Genomic DNA, 16,643 nt, shown 5'->3' with positions numbered 1-16,643 from the left:
ATATATATATATATATATATATATATATATATATATATATATATATATATATATATATATATATATATATATATATATATATATATATATATATATATATATATACACACACACACACACACACACACACACACACACACACACACACACACACACACACACACACACTTTGGCAATGCTAGGCAGTGGGTTGTACCAACAAAACCAGAAAGAAAATTTAAATCCATCACGACACACAAAGAGGATTATGCATCACATCGATCAGTATCATGCGTTACTTTGGGGGGAAATAATCAGCAGCATGGCCCCTCCTGGCACAGACTAGCAATGCATACATGACATAAATTATATAAAATACAAAAATACCTGGTGTGTCTGGTGTGAGGTAGGAATAAATATCAGGATATTGAACATCTGGCCATTGTGTGGGATTATTTTTCCATCGTCCAGCTTCGAGTTAGTACAGAGAAAACGTCAGTCCTGCTGCTGCTAATTTGGTGTTATATCGCTCCCGAGTGATATTATCCAAACTCTCTGAATAGCTGAAGGCCACACTAAGGTCCCAACAACAGAAATATAATGAAATTCAAACAATTACTTAAATCTGTTGTGTGCAACGGTGTGCCTTGAACAAATACAAAGCTGAAATGTGAGAAGCTGCACATTTGAGAAAAAAGGCTGGTGACTCAAAATGATTGATTACTCGATTGTCAAAATAGTTGCTAATTAATGTGCAGTGCATCTGAAAAGTATTCACAGCGCTTCACTTTTTCCACATTTTATCATGTTACAGCCTTATTCCAAAATGAAGTAAATTCATTTTTCCCCTCAAAATTCTACTCACAACACCCCATAATGGCAAGATGAAAAGTTTTTAGTTATTTATTTTTATTTTTACAAATGTATTAAAAATGACCAATGTGAGATATCTGAAATTTGCCAGTCCGAATCTGGATCACCTCCCAAATTCAGTGGAGTCTTCCATGCCCTAATAACTATCCGTGGTGATGCAAATTTGGTGAGAATCCATGAAGTAGGTTTTTTTTTTTTTACGTAATCCTTCAAAGCCTAAATACAGTGAAACCTTGATCTACAATCCAGATCCAGATCATCTCCAAAATTTAATGGAGTCTTCCATGGTCTAATATCTGTCTGTTGTGAAAATTTCATCAAAATCTGAGCAGTAGTTTTGATATAATCCTGCTAACAGACAGAATGCAGATCATTTTATTACATTCTTGGTGGACTAAATATATATATAAAAAAAACTAAGAAATCACATGTACACAGTATTCACAAACTTTGCTCAATACTTTGTTGATGCACCTTTGGCTGCAATTACAGCCTTCAGTCTTCTTGAATATGATGCCACAACCTTTGTGCACCTATCGTTGGACACTTTTGCCCATTTGTCTTTCCAGCACCTCTCAAGCTCCATCACGTTGGAATGGGGAGCGTCGGTGCACAGCCATTTTCAGATCTCCTCAGAGATGTTCAATCAGATTCAGGTCTGGTCTCTGGCTGGGCCACTCAAGGACAATCACAGAGTTGTCCTGAAGCCACTCCTTTGATATCTTGGTTGTGTGGTCAGGGTCATTGTCCTGCTGAAAGATGAACCGTCGCCCCAGCTTGAGGTCTGTAGCAGGTTTTCATCCAGGATGTCTCTGTACATTGCTGCATTCATCTTTCCCTCAGTCCTGACTAGCCAGTTATTTCCTGCTGCTGAAAAACATCCCCACAGCATGACGCTGCCACCACCATGCTTCACTGTAGGGATGGTGCCTGGTTTCTTCCAAACATGATGCCTGGGGTTCACACCAAAGAGTTCAATCTTTGTCTTATCAGACCAGAGAATTTTGTTTCTCATGGTCTGAGAGTCCTTCGGGTGCCTTTTGGAAAACTCCATGTGGGCTGCCATGTGCCTTTTACTAAGGAGTGGCTTCTATCTGCCCACTCTACCATACAGGCCTGATTGGTGGATTGCTGCAGAGATGGATATTCTTCTGGAAGGTTCTCCACTCTCCACAAAGGAATGCTGGAACTCTGACAGAGTAACCATCAGGTTTTTGGTTCCCTAAGGTCTTCCTCCCCCGATCATTCAGTTTAGACGGGTAGCCAACTCTAGGAAGACTCCTGTTGGATTGAAACTTTCTCCATTTACAGATGATGGAGGTCGCTATGCTCATTGGGACCTTAAAAGCAGCAGGAATGTTTCTGTAGTCTTCCTCAGATTTGTGCCTTGAGACAATCCTGTCTCTGAGGTCTACAGACAATTCTTTTGACTTCATGCTTGGTTTGTGCTCTGACTTGCACTGTCAAATGTGGGACCTTATATGTAGACATGTGTGTGCCTTTACAAATCATGTCCCGTCAACTGAATTTACCCCAGGTGAGTCCATTTGGTGCACATTTTTCCATTATATCTCACTCAAAAGTGCTACAGTCACTCTCATATTTCTGTTATGGATTGACCTACACCACCAAAATTGGATGGAGGTCCCAATTTTATGCCTGTTTGTCTATTTTCCAGTTAACCCTATGGAAACTGTGTGCCAAAAAGCAATGACAAATTGTGCATAGCAGAGATAACCAATGTTATGTGAAAATTATCTGAAAATGAATTCAGAAACTGAAAAAGTTGAAAGAAAAAAAAGAACCTGACAACACCACAACAATCCTTTGATTCAAGTGCATGGACTACATACATACTCCTGACATTTGATCGCATTTAATTTAACTTATGAAAAGCTACTTCTAACAGGACTTTGACCTTGAAAATTTTTTTCCAAGGTAAAATTTTATGGAATTGGAAACTAGTGTTGGTGGTTTGTGCTCTATGAGCGCAGTGCTCTCCTTTCACATTGTCATTATGGGTTATTGTGTGTAGAATTATGAGGGGAAAAATTAATTTAATTCATTTTGCAAAACATATTGGAAACATAAACATTGGTAACATAAAAACTTGTGGAAAAAGTGAACCAGTGTGAATACTTTCTGGATGCACTGTAATAAGCAGTTAATCATTGCAGCTCCACAGGCAGGTTGAAACATTTTAGAAGCAGCAAACTTCAAACTTGCTCATTTATGGAGCAGTGATGCTTTGTGCCTGTCATTTATCTGTGTTCATTTAATGTGTTCAGTGATGTTGTTTGCTGCACAAAAAAATTTAACCTGTTTATTTACAGGCACATATTAAAACAACTGGCATTTACCAGAGTGCTTTGCAATTAGAAAGGAAGACATTTGTGACAACATGGATGGCAAGATGAAAATGGTAAAAACAGAATAAAATCTAACAGATTACAAATAAAATAAAAGCAACATGGGGAAAAAACAAAAAAAACAAATCTCATTTGGATTTAAAAGCCAGAGATTAAAATTTGATTTTCAAATGAGTTTTAAGAATGCCTAGTGTTTGTGATACTTACTGTTACTCAAAGTTACTGCAAAGCCCATATCTCCCCTGTAGTTTAATCTGGACCAGAGCATGTCCAGAAATTATGTGTTTGCGTTTGTGTGTCCCTGTTAGTAGCTATCCTGAGAGTGCAAAAATTGGAGTTAATATTATATTAATGTGTCTAGAGTTATACTTGATGTGGACATATCCTGTCTCATGGCAATCAGTCTGTGAGCAGGATTTATGTCCTTTCTTTAACACAGTGATGAGAGAATTTGCGGAGAGCGAGGAGCGCAGGCAGCCTTTTTTTTCTTTTAATTGTTCACATGTGCGCGCACGATCGAATCGTCCGTGAGTGGACTGCAGATGTCTGGACGTTTTACTGAACGTTGACATGTCCTGTCTCTTGCAATCAATCTGTGAGCAGGACTTTTGTGGACTGTATTTAAAAACATTTGTGAGAGAAGACAGAGGAGCTGCTGCTGCAGCCAGCAGCGTTGACTGACAGCCAAACTGACAGCCAAAGTAGGCGTTATCTGATTGGTCGTTATTGATAGAAGGCGTCGCTCGATTGGCTAGCGCTACGCTGCACACGAGGTGTACTCGGCTCCACCAGCGGTCAACTCGGCATGTGGTACAGCTCAGAAAGTGGCGAATGGGCCAATCAGAAATTGGCAAAATCACATACCATATAATAAAAAAATAAAATATCAGAATGCTTTTGCAATATGTAATATATTTCATTGGTTATACATTATGTCTGTTCTGAGAACTGTTGACAAAGAGAAGATCCTAATCCTGGTCTAATTTTCAGGAGTGCTTTACACCCTTGACTGTGGCTGTCCGTGAGAACCATTATGAGATGGCAGAATTTCTCCTCAAAGAGGGTGCTGATGTAAATTTTATTGACCAGGAGCAAAGGTCACTCATGAATTATGGCACATTTTTGATCCATGTGTCATAACTTTAATGTTGATGGGCTCTTTATCCGTGTTCTTTGGTTTGATTTACAGGTCTCTATTAATGATAGCTGCTGGCAGTGGACAAATCAATATGTTGCGCCTGCTGCTGCAGTTTGATGCAGACAGCACATTGAAGGATTCCAAAGGATGGTCGGCTGATAACTACGCAGATATGAATGGGCACCATGCGTAAGCTCCCACCTTTTCCCTGAGTGTTTCATTTCCCTACTTATTTCATGCACCTGTTGTGTGTGAGTGAGTGAGAGAGAGAGAGAGAGAGAATTTGAGCCAGTGCTCGGTACCACATGACCTTGACGGTGATGAGATCCTCTTGCTTTTTTCTAAAGCTGGGTGGGGGATTTGCTGCTTCTCAAGTTCTTCTTAGAATTTCCTGATGCTTGCAGTGACAGATTTTTCTGAGAATGTAGGTGGTTGGTGTAATCTGCCTGTTGGGCCATCTTCTAGTCAAATAAAAAGGGAGAGAAAATGTCAGCAGTGGGGCTTGGATGATACACTTACGTATGTCCCTCTGCAATGCATACCATATACGTATCATATTTGGGTGCGATTTGACATGTATCATGATACATAAGAAATGTCATCCTGCAAGATATTACAATATATTGTGATTTTGTAACACTGTAGATGTTTGGGAAAAGTTTAATAATTCACTTCTAGAGGCTGTGTGTCAGGAATCATATTTACAAAAGTAATTCGTAATCACTTTTTTTCTCTCCCGGGAGCATTATGCTTGATATTTCATGACCAAATAATTAAAACACTTTTTGAAGAAACTGCCTGTCAGTAAAGGGTGGGCGGTACACCGGTGTCATACAGTAAAACTCGCATATAATGGATTGAGGTGGACCAGTGAATTTTGTCTGTTATATTCAAAAACGGATAAAATCTGTTATACATATACAATGTGCAAGAACTGTTATATGTATGGAACAGATTAGTTGCAGCCAAGAGGTGCTGAATGATTTATGGGGAATCCCCAACAGCAATTAGACTTGTGTATTTCCTTGATTAAAAGCCTGACTGTGAATCAAGACCTGCCTCATTTCATGACTGGGTCAAAACTTCGTCTGAAAAAAATAAACACCTGCCTTAAATAAGCGCCAGGCATTATTTGCATTAAAAAGATTACATTTGGTGGAGTCACTCTTTTTTTTAAGTCAGCTACGGAGTGGTACCTTAAAATCCTAAAGCCTGATTTATGCTTCTGCAACTCTGGCCATACAATGACATCAATGTGCGTGTGACCCTTTAAAGTTCTCTGTCGCATCTTTATACAATTTCCCACAGTAACATTGGCTTTTTCTAGAGTCTTTTGTTTCTCAACGAGCTTCACTTCTTTATACAATCATCAACCTCTAAACCATTGATACGATATGTAGAATTTCCTCCCATGAATTGCAAGTCATTTGAGCGTCTTTTTCCAAATCCGTGTTGTGAAATTTGCCGTATTGGCGGACTTTTCTGCCAAACGTATTTGATCCATAATCGAAATGTTATCGGCAGGTGCACAGCAAAAACTTTTAAAAAATGACGGAAGAGGAAGGAGTGAAAATGTAAAAGTGGCAAATCACAGCCTTTTGCGGTGTCATTTTGCAGGTGCACGTCAGGCTCCAGAGAGCCACGCAGAGTGCTGTGATCTAAAGCAGTTTGGTTCGCCGCACTCAGGTATACATGTGAAACTTAACATCATATTACAGTGCAGGCAGCAAGCAGCATTTTGTTAATAATCATCAGCCTTGAATTACGGCCTGCCTCTTTAGGTCCCGTGTCTGAGCAGGGTTTGAAAAATATAAACCGTTTTTTCTTTTAATCAAGGAAATACAGTTCCCATTTAGTAAATAGGAGACATTCATTTAGTTTCTTTCCAAACAGAAATGAGAAAGTGAGTTTAGTTATGTTCAGCTGAATGTGTTGATGTATGAGACAGTGCCAGCAGTCCAAAACTACAGTTTCAGCGACTGGACATAATTGCAGGCTTCATGGGGACTGGGTGAATTTGTGCTTTGTTGCAGTCTCAAAATCATGACCTCCTGAAGGGACAGTATTTTTAAATGTGACTAGTGGTTTGAGTATTTCTCTCCCTCTCAGTCTCTCTCCCCCCCATTATTGACAATGAAATTTTAGTGTGTTGACTCTGTTGCAGGTGTTCTGTCCTTATCATTGACCATGGTAGGCAGAGGACTGATGTGCCCTCCCTGTTACACCAAGGTCCAAGCAGTAACATAAAAAAAAATGTACTGAGTGGTCCTTCCTGTCATGTTGAAGCAGGTTTCTCCTTGGGGGGACCAGCCACTGACAAACCTGGTAGGGAGACTTTTTTTAAGCCAAAATAAGTTACTATATAATAATGAATCAAAGGTGTATGATAACTTTAACATTAAGGTAGTTTTGTATCACAGTTGTGACTGTTCATTATTGATCATTGCTATTTCATTTATTCCTTATGTGATGCCACTTGATTGGATCTAGGAAATGGAGCAAGTGAAGCGGGGAAAGGTATTAACTTTCAGTCAGTGCAGCTTGGTCAAAAAACTTGACAAATGGGGTCAGGTCTTTGCCATGGGAATTTCATTCACTCCTCACTTCAGAAAATACCATTTTTAAATTATGTTAACTCTATGACTGTTTATAGTCATTTTATATAAATCACCTATTTTTACAAAAATGTCAGAGTAATAGAGAGATCCATTTACACACATACACACATAGTTTTTTTTTCTTTTAAATGAATGAAATAAATATATAGTAAAAATGTGGAAATGATGGTTAACTGATCAAATAATGATATACAAATGGGTAGTTTTAAAATTGAACACACTTCCAAAAATTGTTCTAACGCTGTTATGTCAGTAATAATTAGTTACGTCATACAAATGGCCTAATATGCCATTTTTGGAAAAAACTGAGAGTTTATCCAACATACTGTTTGAGGGATAAGCTCTCAAAACGGTGATTATTTTGTTACATTTAGAATTTTTTGCCATTTACAGAGCCTTGTAGAAAGAATGGCACATAAAATGCACCAGATTTGATTATGTTTGATAATTCTAGAGAAAACGTTAGCCTTAGTCACAAAGTTTCAAAGCGCTGTGGTGTCAAAGGTGCTATGAATGTTGGACTGAAATGCTCATTTGACAGAGTGCTTCAAAGTATTCCAAATTTGTAAATGGTAATATTAGTCATTTCTTTGTATCCTCAAACTGAGTGGATGCCCTGGGACCCTCTTTGTAATTTGATATGGGATGACTGCATTTATATTAACTAAAATAAAGTGTATTAATTTAAAATCAGCTAAAAAAAAAACAAAACTCTTCAACTGTTTGGTTGCAGATTTGGAGGACAGTTCCCAGTCCGAGTCCCTAAGTCGGTAAGAACATTTTTTTCTTTTCATTATCAGCAATCCAGTTACCTATAAGGCTTCCCACCTCAAATTATTTGCTTTCTTTCATCAGGGTTTCAAAAAGCCTTGGGGATGATTGGTCTTCATCGGAAGAGGATGATGAATCTGTTTTAAACCAAAAGGTAATTGAGACTCATTCATCCTTACTCAAACTGTGTTTTATGTACTTTGTCAAAATCAGTTGGATCCTTACTTGCTGTTCTGTGTTTTCAGAAACTACCAAAGTTAAACCTCAGGGAAATGATTGCATTTAAGAAGAGAGGAGGTACTGTAACTCATTCATCTTTTCCTTTTAAAACTTTCCTCCTTGTTCTTTCTTCATAGTTTGTGTATCTTTAATAATAATCTGTATGGCCTGCCCTGTAGCATCCAGAAAACCTGACAAATCCTTGAGTGATACAGAATCTGACATTGAGAGTGAGAATAGAGTCCAAAGAAACCCATCTTTCCTAAAGCCTGTAGCATCCAACACCAACAATGCTCTGCAGGGCTCAGTAGATCCCTCTCCTAGCTCATTTTTAAAGCAACACCAGACAACATCTTCCCCTCTTCCAGTCGACAGAAAGGTAAAATTTATGCTCTGAGGTGCAATGATTTAAATTTCTGACATTTTGCTGTCATTCTGTGTTTCTCCCTAATTTATGAAACATGCAGGCAAAAAGCAGCAATCATGTAGTAATACCAAAGCAAGATCAGACTCTCAAGAAAGTTCTGATGCAGAGAATCCTGAGGAACAAAATGAAGAGGAAGAAGAGGATGATGAGGATGAGGAAGAGGAGGAGGAAGAAAATGAGGCAGAAGATGAAGAGGAGGATGAAGATGAGGAAAGTGAAGATGAGGAAGGAGGCGATGAAGAAGAAAATGAATATGAGGAGGATGGCACATGTGTCGTCTCTGTCCCAAATAACACCACCGAAATTGATAATATAAATATGAACCAATCCTGCATTAGTGGTTCTCCTAAAATTATTGAGCATTGTGGTCACAGTATACATGCTGCAGACACCGCTTTCAACAACAGAACCAACCAGGGGTTTGTAAGTATGACTGAGAATATTATTAGTCAAGAGAATGCTGCCGAAACTGCAACTCGGTATAATTCCATCCATCCTGCTGGTTCATTGACTTACTCAGTGGCCACGCTATTAAATGTAGTAGAGGACTGTCTTGTGTCAGCCATTAGAGTAGAATCAAAGTTTTCTGATGAAGACAATAGCTTTGAGAAGGATTTTATACAGTCATCAGATAAAAATATTTTTGTAACCTCAGCCCCCACGCTATCTAGACATAGTACAGAAAATCATTCACATATCGAAGGTAAAGCGGAAAGGTTAACCTTGAGAGAGACTCTGATAAGTAAAAATGAGGGTGGGTAATCAAGCAGGATTTAGTCACAACACAGTGTCTCCTAGTAGAAGAAATATGTTAGCTGAAGATGAACAGGACACCACAGGTAGTAATTCTGATGGTGATGGAGTAAATGAAGAGGCTTTCAAAAGAAAAAAACACAGGCCATCATGGAGTGCGTCATTAGAAGAACATGACAGCAAGAATTGTGGCTTGTCCAAAGAAGCAGATACTATCAATATGGATACACTTGGTCTGGGGAGAGATACTCAAGTATCAGATTTCCTGGAAGGACCAGCAACAGTTGATTTAAACAGCAAAATGGTGCAGCCAAATGAAAACCAGTCACGTACCCCTTGGGATTCGTCATCAAGTTTAATAGGTTGTCTTTCTGCTCAGTCGACTACAGATGAATCTCTGTCCTGGCTGGAAAAGGGTGCTGGAGCAAATTTAGGTCAGTGTGCTTCTTGTGAAAGTACTGGCTGTTTGAAAAGTGGATCCTTTTTAAAATGTGAACCATATGAAGAAACCAGTTCTGTTGAAGACCTGTTGCCTTTTTCCAACATTAATATTGGGGCAGGAAATACATCTGCAGATCAGCATTGTTCAAGTGACACTTGGAAAGCAGAAAAAAGTTTTGTGAAAGAGCCATGGGACCCTTCTCCAACAGTGACGGCAGTGACTGGAGATCAGCAGACTGCCAGTAAAGAAATTGCTGAGTCGTTACAAATGGACAATAAACTTCCTGACTGTCAGGAAGCAGATTCTTGTGGGTGGAATGGCGATGCTGATGGAGGTGAAAGCAGCAAGTCCAAAAATGCTATATTTGTGGTTCAGAATCATGAAGAAATTTCTCAACACAAGCAGGTGCTCACAGGGCCTTCTGTTTCACAAGACTCATTCATTACATGACTATAATGAAGAACCTGTAAAGGAAAAAATGAAATTCAGCCCATTCAACCAAGGTGATGTCACTGCTCCTCATAGTTCAAACAGGGACAAATTTCCCAATGAATTCTTAAATCAGACTGATGCTGATGTTAATTTAGAGTAGGCTGTTGACACAGACATCAGAGAGCAGGACAGTCATGTAAAATTAGCTTTGTGGCAGTGCACAACAGGTAGATATTTATGTTGTAGTGTACATATTTGTCCCGTCATGTTTGGTGTGCCAGTGGTTTTATCTGAAAATGCTTCTGTAGTGGTGTGTGTGTGTGTGTGTGTGTGTGTGTGTGTGTGTGTGTGTGTGTGTGTGTGTGTGTGTGTGTGTGTGTGTGTGTGTGTGTGTGTGTGTGTGTGTGTGTGTGTGTGTGTGTGTGTGTGTGTGTGTGTGTGTGTGTGTGTGTTAACTAGCTGGGTGTTTGCTACCACCGTCATGAATTTGTTCATTTGTTTTGTGTTTATAATTGGAAACTTTAAATCAGGGTTCCTTTGCAGTAAAGTATGGAGTTTGATTTTAGTAATTTCCAGGTCTGGATAAGTATGGAAAAAGGAAATTGGGGTATAGAGAAATATTTGTGTTTCCAGACTTTTGCCACTACATTGTACATTAAAATGTAGGCTAAAATTCTGATAAAATATTTGTACCAGAGAAGCATGTTGTTGAACTATGGAAGAATAAATGGAATTGGTTAACTTACTTTTTCTTCCAAACTAGGGACCTAAAAGGCAAAGCACACCGAAACACATTTGTGTATAATCATTGTGTGTTTAAGAAAACGTGCCTTATTATATTACATTACTCATTATTAATTTGACATTTTATATAAATTAATATAAGATTCCATGGATGGGATGTTCACCGAATAGTGACACTGCCTATGATGATTTTTAATCCGTACACAGTGATGCTTTAATGGCAATCTGTAGTTTTTCAAAAATCAAACATATAATAGAAAAATATTGAAGGCAGTCTGAAGCAGCGCATCTGTAGAGACTCGCCACGCCACTAGTCAAAGAATAAATAAATAATAAATGTACTGCAGAGTAAATTCATTCAAGTCGGATGACAAGTGTTGTATTCCAATTTAAAAAACATTAAATGAAAGAGTTTACATTTACTGTCTGTCTAACAGTGTTAGTGTCTGAAGCAGCTCTCTGCTACTCAAATTAAAGCCTTTGTACGTAGATTATTGAATACATCAGTTAATGCTACATCTATCCAATATTTGTTTTTAAACATTGTAAACATTTATGACTAATGTATAACAACAAATGACATGAACTATAACAAAATAATGAAATATGAAGTGTGCATCATATTTAAATTAAATTGGTAAGTTGTAACTCTTAAGCCCCTGTCACACATACCAAGAATGTGCAGGAACCATCCCCGATATAGCAAATATTGCCATAATCCGATGCAGTCGGGAGGAAAAGAGGTGTGGTCAGCTTTGTCAGAATGCGTCCGGATCACCTTGTCCACACCTGCATGATGGCATCCAAAGCGCATGTAGACAACAGGTAGATGACAGACTGCTGTCAGACGGCCATAAAAGGCGCTGAAGACTGCCTGATGTCCAAACGTCTGGATGGCACACACAGGACTGAAGTACTGTGTTCCTCACGCATGCGAGTGCACAGCGCGCGTGTCCGCGCACACGTGTGGCACTGCAATTATCACTCAGCCGTGTGTGTATGCATAACGCATGACCCACTAAGCATGCGCAAGCTTAGTGTCAGTGGACAGCTTCGCTGAAAGTTTGCTGGCATTAGGCCATGCTGTCCCCTCTGTCAGATGAACCCTTTCCAGGGAACATTAATTTCTTTTTTCTTTCTTGCTCTCTTCAGGAACACAACTCTGGACACCGTGATAGTTGGATTATCACATGGGATTCATTTTTTATTTTTGGTGAGAGGATTTTAACCACAGGCTTCGGTTTCGGCTTCACGTCCATGTCCGCACTGTGAAACACACCTGGACCACTGTTGGAGGTGAGATTCATGTTTATTAATGCTGTCACGGCCTGGCACAACAGTTCCATGTCATATCTCCTACAGAGTTAGAAGGTGATCATTTATTACAGTGTGAGATCCGTTCAGCTCCGAGCCTGACGACTGCAATGATGCATTACTGCGCACCACGGAGAGGGGCAGCTGCCCATGTTATATACAGATATGATGGAGACAATATTCACATTATTTATGTCGCCCATGGGGAGGAATATTATCTGTACTGTAAGGTCCATTATGGATATAACAGCCTGTCCAGATCTGCAACGCCGTGCAACACATTGACCCACAGTGGACACGGTGCTTTTGGTTTGGTCTCGCTGTGTTCACTTCCCGTCCATATGGATGGCTGTGTGCCACATACATATCAATGATCCAGGGTTCCTTTGCACTCCGGGGTGGGGGGGCATTGGAGGTGAACATTATAAGTGGATAAGTGGCACGTGCAGGTCATGCCGGCAGGCTTACGCCATGCCCAGTCCATCTCGAGCTTCCCCCATACGCGCTCAAATCGTTATGGATCCTGTTTATCAAATACATTTTATTTATATAGCACCAAATCACAACAAACAGTTGCCCCAAGGCGCTTTATATTGTAAGGCAAAGCCATACAATAATTACGGAAAAACCCCAACGGTCAAAACGACCCCCTGTGAGCAAGCACTTGGCGACAGTGGGAAGGAAAAACTCCCTTTTAACAGGAAGAAACCTCAAGCAGAACCATGCTCAGGGAGGGGCAGTCTTCTACTGGGACTGGTTGGGGCTGAGGGAGAGAACCAGGAAAAAGACATGCTGTGGAGGGGAGCAGAGATCAATCACTAATGATTAAATGCAGAGTGGTGCATACAGAGCAAAAAGAGAAAGAAACACTCAGTGCATCATGGGAACCCACAGCAGTCTAAGTCTATAGCAGCATAACTAAGGGATGGTTCAGGGTCACCTGATCCAGCCCTAACTATAAGCTTTAGCAAAAAGGAAAGTTTTAAGCCTAATCTTAAAAGTAGAGAGGGTGTCTGTCTCCCTGATCCGAATTGGGAGCTGGTTCCAGAGGTGAGGAGCCTGAAAGCTGAAGGCTCTGCCTCCCATTCTACTCTTACAAACCCTAGGAACTACAAGTAAGCCTGCAGTCTGAGAGCGAAGCGCTCTATTGGGGTGATATGGTACTATGAGGTCCCTAAGATAAGATGGGACCTGATTATTCAAAACCTTATAAGTAAGAAGAAGAATTTTAAATTCTATTCTACAATTAACAGGAAGCCAATGAAGAGAGGCCAATATGGGTGAGATATGCTCTCTCCTTCTAGTCCCTGTCAGTACTCTAGCTGCAGCATTTTGAATTAACTGAAGGCTTTTCAGGGAACTTTTAGGACAACCTGATAATAATGAATTACAATAGTCCAGCCTAGAAGAAATAAATGCATGAATTAGTTTTTCAGCATCACTCTGAGACAAGACCTTTCTAATTTTAGAGATATTGCGCAAATGCAAAAAAGCAGTCCTACATATTTATTTAATATGCGCATTGAATGATATATCCTGATCAAAAATGACTCCAAGATTTCTCACAGTATTACTAGAGGTCAGGGTAATGCCATCCAAAGTAAGGATCTGGTTAGACACCATGTTTCTAAGATTTGTGGGGCCAAGTACAATAACTTCAGTTTTATCTCAGTTTAAAAGCAGGAAATTAGAGGTCATCCATGTCTTTATGTCTGTAAGACAATCCTGCAGTTTAGCTAATTGGTGTGTGTCCTCTGGCTTCATGGCTTTATGCTGCCTTCATTCGTAAATTGCGGTCAGATGGTGCTCAGACCGCCGACGGATAGGTGTCCCATCTCGACGGCACCTGGAGGGTTTTGAACATATGCATCACACCCGGGTCCGCCGGCTGACTTTGACCAACTGTGTGGACTCTCGCAGATGGCTGTCAGAGCGTTTTGGAACTGAAACCCGACACTTTTCGGATGTGTGCCAATTCGTCATTCTGACGCCATTCTGTGTGATTCTGGCTATGTGTGATGAGGGTATTACAGTAGATGAAAAAAAAAATATAGAAATCTGGAATCATTTATTTTATTATGCTTCACTTTAACAAATTTCCAGCCAAATCTGAATGTGCAAAAAAAAATTAACAAGATTCAACACCTGTTTCATTTCAAAAGACCAATGTCATGGGTTTACGTTTGTTTACATTACATTTTTTAATATAAATAATTTGCCACACCACCTTTCTTTGCATACTGCAGCACACTTGAGTAGTTCCTGAAATTAGCAGCTATATGTACTAAATTCAGCACTCATGCAGGTGATGGGACTCAGTGTTGGGCCTTGGGACTCATTTTCAATACCTAGTGTGTCCCAGAACTCAGTGGCCAAAAATTGTAATGCAAACCCTGCCATTTGTTTGTGGCTGGGTCAGAGGAAAAATGTCACGGATCCTGGGGACAAGTGCCTCATGGAAGTTCTGGTAGGGTGGCTATAGTTTGTGAACGTATACAATACATGTAGTGACACGGATTTGTTCACATGTACTTTTATCTTTTATCCTTCCATTACTGCTAATTTTTGAATAAATTGAAAATCAAATAATGTACTTGATAATTTTATTTCTATCAAATAGATTAAAAATTTGTTTCTCTCTCTCTCAGCAACAGAATCAGACACTTCTCTCCTTTCACATGTTCTGCATCATCTTCTGCAGTCTATAAACATCACCTCCGGCAGTATATAGTAATGGACGTCCATCTCACTATCTGACCTATTGTGGTAAGCGATGATGCCACAGTAATTCACCATGATAGCATCAGAACCCTAAGGATAGGGGCCAGTAAAGAAAAGGGTTAGTGGAGTGGAAAAAATCAGCATCTGCGAGATGGCTGACTTCGTGTTTGTGAGGTCAAGTGAAAACAATCTTTAATTGATTTGTAAATGTAGTGTAGCCTACTTACCCACAGTTGGTGATACAAAATTTTGGCTGTACTAAATTTTATATGACATAATTTGGCATATTATAAGGTGATATACCACAAAGTGTCATACACTACATGTTTACAGTTGGATTTTTTTAATTAATTAATTTAAATAAATGAGTAGTTATTTGTATCGTGAAATCTCTGAAGTCTATAAATTTTAGTATGGAAAAAGTCTGGAATTTTGAAATAGACAATGTGTAGGAACCCTGTTAAATTGGCTGTAAATGTCCATGTGGGTGTGAATGTGTTTATCTGTCTATATGTGGCCCTGCAATAGACTGGTGTCCAGTCTTAGGTGTACCCTGTGTTGTTGCCCTATGACTGCTGGGATAGGCTCCAGCCCCATGGGACCCTTGGTTTGGAGTAAGTGGACATAGAAAATGGATGGATGGATGATTTATATTTATGACAGATGTGTGTCAAACTTTGTTTTTGTGTACATCATTATGTACATAATGTGTGCACAAATACCTTAATAATAATGATGATGATGATGATAATCATCATCTAATAATATATAATAATATAATATCTATGTCTTTGTTTCACAGAAAAATCCCACTGAGGACAGGGATGAAAGTGACAAAGAGGAGGCGGGTGATAAGGTGGAAACTGAAATCTTGGATGAAAATCGTCAAACTGAAGAGGAAGGTGACTCCCCTGATGCCAATTCAGCTATTGCTGAGAAAGAAATCCCCAAAAATATGGAAAGGGGTGAGAAGCAAGTCAGTCACTGTGGGTGTTCTAAACATTCAAGAAGCAATATCATTACAATAACTCTTCATGGGAAGTTACAGTGCTAACACATTGACTTGCACTCTGAAAGTCAAACTGTACAAGGGACAGAGGCCAGGTTCTGTGTTCTTGGGCTTGCCACTTAAACAGTCCAATAAAGAAAAAAATACTGCGATGTCTGGAGGTAATCAAAAGTATTAGGGTTGATCCAGACATTTTAGAAAGGGTCATACTGAAATTTTGATACCTTTCTAGAGTGGAAATGTGATTTCTTAAGTTAGAACAAAGTCACAGATGTAATGATATAACGTCTGCTTTTGTGCAGTTACTCAGGTGTCAACAACAGATAAGTCCATATCTATTTTGAAATGAACAAACATTCTGTTGTTTCAGGTGCTCATCACAGCATTAATTATTTTGAGCTTTTGGTGTAGGGTGTTATCTTTCAGGACAGCTTTAGCCAAATTGGATGAAAGGTATAGGAATCACAGTTTTGTTTTTGGTGCCCCATTTGTTAAGGAACCTATTCGTAATTGTTAGTTGACTAATGAGCTGTTTTTTGTTTATTGACCAGTCAGTTCTACACTTTAAAGGTCTGGATTTGATTTTTGACTAAAATATTGTGATATAATTTTAAACCTAATTTTAACTTCAAGTGTAAAACGGTCCCTTGACCCGGTCCCAGATAAGTGGTTGAAGATGAGTGAGTGAGTGTAAAACGGTTGGACATTTTGCATGCATGAAAATGTTGAATTCACCACTTATTTTCTCTCACTGGTGCTCCCGCGCCAATCGCTCTGTAAAATACACATTTGCAGAGACTCTGGGGAAAAAAAATGACATGAACAGCATTACTT

The 16,643-nt window shown here is 39.4% G+C and overlaps 1 protein-coding gene across 1 annotated transcript in view; it reads left to right on the top strand.

Annotated features, from left to right (window-relative positions):
* Positions 1-16,643, top strand: part of LOC117515451 (ankyrin repeat domain-containing protein 26-like) — a 109,748-nt gene that overhangs the window by 14,652 nt on the left and 78,453 nt on the right. Inside the window, 9 exon segments of the mRNA XM_034176013.1 lie at positions 4,212-4,318; positions 4,411-4,548; positions 6,524-6,684; positions 6,850-6,876; positions 7,711-7,747; positions 7,833-7,902; positions 7,994-8,045; positions 8,147-8,346; positions 15,603-15,765. Coding sequence (XP_034031904.1) covers positions 4,212-4,318; positions 4,411-4,548; positions 6,524-6,684; positions 6,850-6,876; positions 7,711-7,747; positions 7,833-7,902; positions 7,994-8,045; positions 8,147-8,346; positions 15,603-15,765 — 955 coding nt within the window.

The sequence above is a fragment of the Thalassophryne amazonica genome, chromosome 8 (genome assembly GCF_902500255.1).
Source record: "Thalassophryne amazonica chromosome 8, fThaAma1.1, whole genome shotgun sequence".
NCBI classification, from domain to species: domain Eukaryota; kingdom Metazoa; phylum Chordata; class Actinopteri; order Batrachoidiformes; family Batrachoididae; genus Thalassophryne; species Thalassophryne amazonica.
The sequence above is the reverse complement of the archived record's forward strand: the minus strand, read 5'-3'. Positions and strand labels throughout refer to the sequence as shown.